The following is a 4,205-nucleotide window of genomic DNA, read 5'->3' as shown; positions in this document are numbered from 1 at the left end:
GGCCGGTCAAGATTCGTCCGATATTAGTAAGCTTCTCTAAGATGAATAAATAACGAAACAGCTCAGTCTTGTAGTAGCTTGCAAGCCGCTAATGGGTTGCGATATGCGCAACTTTTGAAGAGTAGATGGGCTAGTAGGTGGCGCCACCGTTGTTGTAAGCAATGAAACAGCCGTTAGTTTTAAATGGATACTGAACGATGAAATTTTTACATAGCATAATTTTAACTGAAAATTGCAAGGCATCTAGGGTCATATGTGTCCCTTTTACAGTGGCAATGCATATGAGGAGCTACGTTTTGTAGCCACATCATCCCACTTAACTGTTTGCCGTTTACCCGGCCGACTTCACTGTTTGAACCGTCGTTGGTCTCGTTGTGTGTGTGTGTGGCATCATTGTAGCATCATAGCTCATAACGCTGATTGATCATAGAGTACGTCATGAGTGGCAGGCAGCATCTGTGCTCATGCCACCAGCATGTTTGTCGGTCGTTTTTCCCATATATCTGATTTCATTCGTTAGTTTCGGAGTAGTTTCGGTGATTGCGATACTGGCTCAAGCAACTCTATAAGGAGTGCATATTTTTGTATCATTGCTGTGGTTATTGTTGCACGAAGGGTCGATGTCGTATCAGGTACTACATATATATGTACCCGAGGTAGTTTTAGTGTTGTTTAGCTATTATGTTTATATTTTTTATATGAGCGTATGTTTAGGGTTAGGGTTAGGGCTTACACGTTCTGTAGTACAGAAGTCTGGGTACACTTTGTGTATACATATATGTACCTCGGGTCATACTATGTAGTACCTGATACAGAGGGCGGGATCCAGGAAGCGAGGGGTTTTTTTTGAAAAGGTGGTGTTCCAGAGAAATAAAGGGTCACTTTTTCTGCTTATCTTTTTTCTGCAGTGTTTTAAAAAGCTGCAGATAGCCACTTAGGGCGGGGTTTGGGGGACCTCCCCAAGATTAAAAAAAAATTGGTGCAGTCTGGATGAGCATCTGCAACAGTACATTTTTGCATGTCTAGAACTGCAAAATTTTTTTATTTTTGTATCAGAATCCGGTCCCCCGGACGCCTGCGGACCCCTCTTGCCCATTTCTAGTTTTTATAACGAGATTTACATATATATTAAGTAAATCTTTATCAGAAAAACTAGCGGCTAAAACAAGATTTTTTTATGGAGACAAATAAGCAGAAGTGTGGTGTGTTGTGTGTTGGTGCTGCGTTGCTTGCGTGTGCGTTGTGCGTTGTGTGTGTGCGTGTGCGTGTGGCAGCGATTGTGTGCGTGTGTGTATGCTTTTTTTCCTTTTTTTGTGGTAAAAAGGGGGGGGGTCAGGACCCCCTCGACCCCCCCCTCTGGATCCGCCCCTGTGATACGACAACGACCCCTTCAGCGTTATTGTTACCATGGCAACCAATTTCCCTACAGTGCAGGTTGTGTAAGCCAAACCTCATGCTTGCAGGCACTACGGTATAAATAGAAATACTTCACACCTAACATTTTCATAATTCTATCACATTCTATTGCTTACGTACTCATCATATTGCATGGTGTTATTCTGTTTAAACTTCTGATTTTATTTCTGCTAGTATCAGATTTGTAAAACAGGCCAAGGTGGTTGTAAAAATGTCACCTAAATTGTTTGTATCACTTGCTAAACTGATTTAGAAGGGTTTCATATAGCAATGACCAGTGTTGTAACATTAAAAAACAAGTCAAGTCACTGACTCGGACTCGAGTCACATTTTCTGGTGACTTGACTTGACTCGAGTCGGGAACCCAAAATGACTTGACTTGACTTGAGTCACCACTGAAAATGACTTGACTTGACTCTGACTCGACCGTTATGACTTGACTCGAGTCAATATGACTCGAGTCGTGCCCAGAGACTCGAGTCAAAGCACAGGACTTGAGTCACAGTTTGATGACTCGAGTGCTTCTAAGTTATAGCTAGTGCATGCTAATGCTAGCACTAGCGAAACTCGGACCGCAAGATTAATTACATCAAGAGTCCATGATAGAAATTAGCTAAAAATCATGACAAATACTATTACAGATTAAACAATATTTTATTACTTGTTAAATTTTAAAATATGTTGTTATATTTTATAAACTTGTTTGTTTATAAAATTTATTTATTAAGTTTAATCTGTTTTTTCAAATGTTTTGTTTTTACATTTTGATGGACGAGGACATGGGCTAGCTATACATGTTTGTTTTTCATCGCATGCGCTGGCTCCAGCAGTTCATGCGCGTGCGATATGGTGACCGCGCGCGATATGGTGTCAGTGAGTGTACGACGTACGTACATGTACGTCAAGAGTGGATAATAGAGAAGAGTATGTCAGGGTTTTAACAGCGTTTTGCATAGTTTTGAACTGGTAACTAATCTATCAATATGTGAATAAATATATTCAAACTTTACCTTGTTTTCGTCTATGATTCTCCCTTATTCATATGACACCACCAATTTACCTGAAAATCTGCCTCTGCCCATCTCTGGCCTGCCTCTGCCTGCCTCTGTCTGCCCCTGCCCATCTCTGTCCGCCCCTGCCCATCTCTGACCTGCCTCTGTCTGCCCCTGTCCGCCTCTGCCCATCTCTGACCTGCCTCTGTGTGCCCCTGTCTGCCTCTGTCCGCCTCTGCCCATCTCTGTCTGCCCCTGCCCATCTCTGACCTGCCTCTGTCTGCCCCTGCCTCTGCCCATCTCTGACCTGCCTCTGTCTGCCTCTGCCTGCCTCTGTCCGCCCCTGCCCATCTCTGACCTGCCTCTGTCCGCCTCTGCCCATCTCTGTCTGCCTCTGTCTGTCTCTGGTTTGCATCTATCTGCGGTTGCGCGTGTCATAGTCGTGCAGTCATCGCCCTCGCGTGAGCCAACTTCATGAATGCAGGGTTCCTGCGAGTTTGGCACTTATCGTGTTTCCTACACATTTGGTTAGATTGCCGGCCGCTTTACACGCGTGCGATGACCTCTGCTCGTTTTACGCTCGTTTTCGTCATGATCTTGATCGTTATGTCCACACAGACCTGCTTCCAGAAGGTGCTTGACTCACGTTGTTCGTTACGTTATCTATGTTGTTGTGCGCAGGTCTGCTTTAAGAAGATCGTGGGTAATGCGAGCCTCGGGCAGGTGTCGATCTTTCTTTCGATGCTCGGTGTCTTCGACGTGCTCGTCATGTGGCCGATCATGCTGGCGCTCTACCTCACCAAGGTCGAGGTCTACGACTGGCACAACTTACCGTGGATGTACCTGGGTGGCAGCGCTGCGCTGGGACTAGGTCTGTAGTGGGCGTCTAGTGATTAGTAGTGGAGCGCGTCTGTGTGGGTGACGCGATGTGCACACACGTGCACTTGATCAATTGATAAACTTTTTAATTTGACTGCTAGTACCATACTTAGACGTTCGCGTACGTGAGTACGAGGCTATAGGATTGCATATTGAGCCACGTGAGATGGGTATTGGTCACAAATACGCGACAGAATAAGACTAGGTAATCTCGTTACATGCGAGCAGACAAATCTAAAGCTTTGAAGAGAATCTCAGCTTTGCAGCACGTGATATGCGTATATGATATATCATTGATGAGCGCACGTAAGTGATGCAGCAGCTGAATCTGTTGTGTTGCAAAGTTAATATTTTGTCGTGTAATAATAATTCCGTGTATTTGTGTTGCAGTATTCAACTTCCTGGTGAATTTCGGCATTGCGTTTACCTACCCGCTTTTTATTTCGATCGGCATCATGATGGGTATTCCCGTTAATGCAGGTGAGTAAGAAACTTGTTGACCGACAGTAGCAGATAAGTATGAACAGCAGACATAGCAGTAATGAACAGTGCGGTGTGTAATAAAGATGGATGTGACAGCGGAGTATTGCTTACGGTAAATAATCGCGTGCTCGCACCTGTGATGCTGCTATTCACTTGATTATCATCAGGTCGTAGATGGCAGTGTTTCACGAAAAGACTGCACCACGCAATATCAAATGGATTTATTATCGTAGGTGAATCAATTATTGTATCTCCCGCGACGAAGTCGGCGGGGATACTATGGTTTCATCTCTGTCCAGCCGCCGCCGCCGCCGCAGACACTTTCCCGTTCCGCTCTATAACTCGACTCCTAATTGACCTAGCGTGACCAAACATAGTCTACTTACACATCTTGGGGAGAAGGTGCGCAGCGTACCAAAACCAGGTCACTACGAC

At 44.8% G+C, this 4,205-nt stretch overlaps 1 protein-coding gene across 8 annotated transcripts in view; it reads left to right on the top strand.

The window, feature by feature from the left end:
* Window positions 1–4,205, top strand: part of LOC106810616 (putative thiamine transporter SLC35F3) — a 48,800-nt gene that overhangs the window by 28,779 nt on the left and 15,816 nt on the right. For all 8 annotated transcript variants that reach the window (XR_001394041.1, XR_001394038.1, XR_001394040.1 and 5 more), the window contains exons 7-8: window positions 3,090–3,279; window positions 3,678–3,767. Coding sequence is in view for 4 of the 8 variants with exons in the window: in XM_014814037.1 (XP_014669523.1) it covers window positions 3,090–3,279; window positions 3,678–3,767 (280 nt within the window). In the remaining 4 variants the exon portion in view is untranslated. The remainder of the gene's footprint in view (window positions 1–3,089; window positions 3,280–3,677; window positions 3,768–4,205) is intronic.

Source organism: Priapulus caudatus, unplaced genomic scaffold, assembly GCF_000485595.1.
Source record: "Priapulus caudatus unplaced genomic scaffold, Priapulus_caudatus-5.0.1 Scaffold458, whole genome shotgun sequence".
NCBI lineage: Eukaryota > Metazoa > Priapulida > Priapulimorpha > Priapulimorphida > Priapulidae > Priapulus > Priapulus caudatus.
Note: the sequence above shows the minus strand (reverse complement) of the source record. Positions and strands in the feature narration are given on the sequence as shown.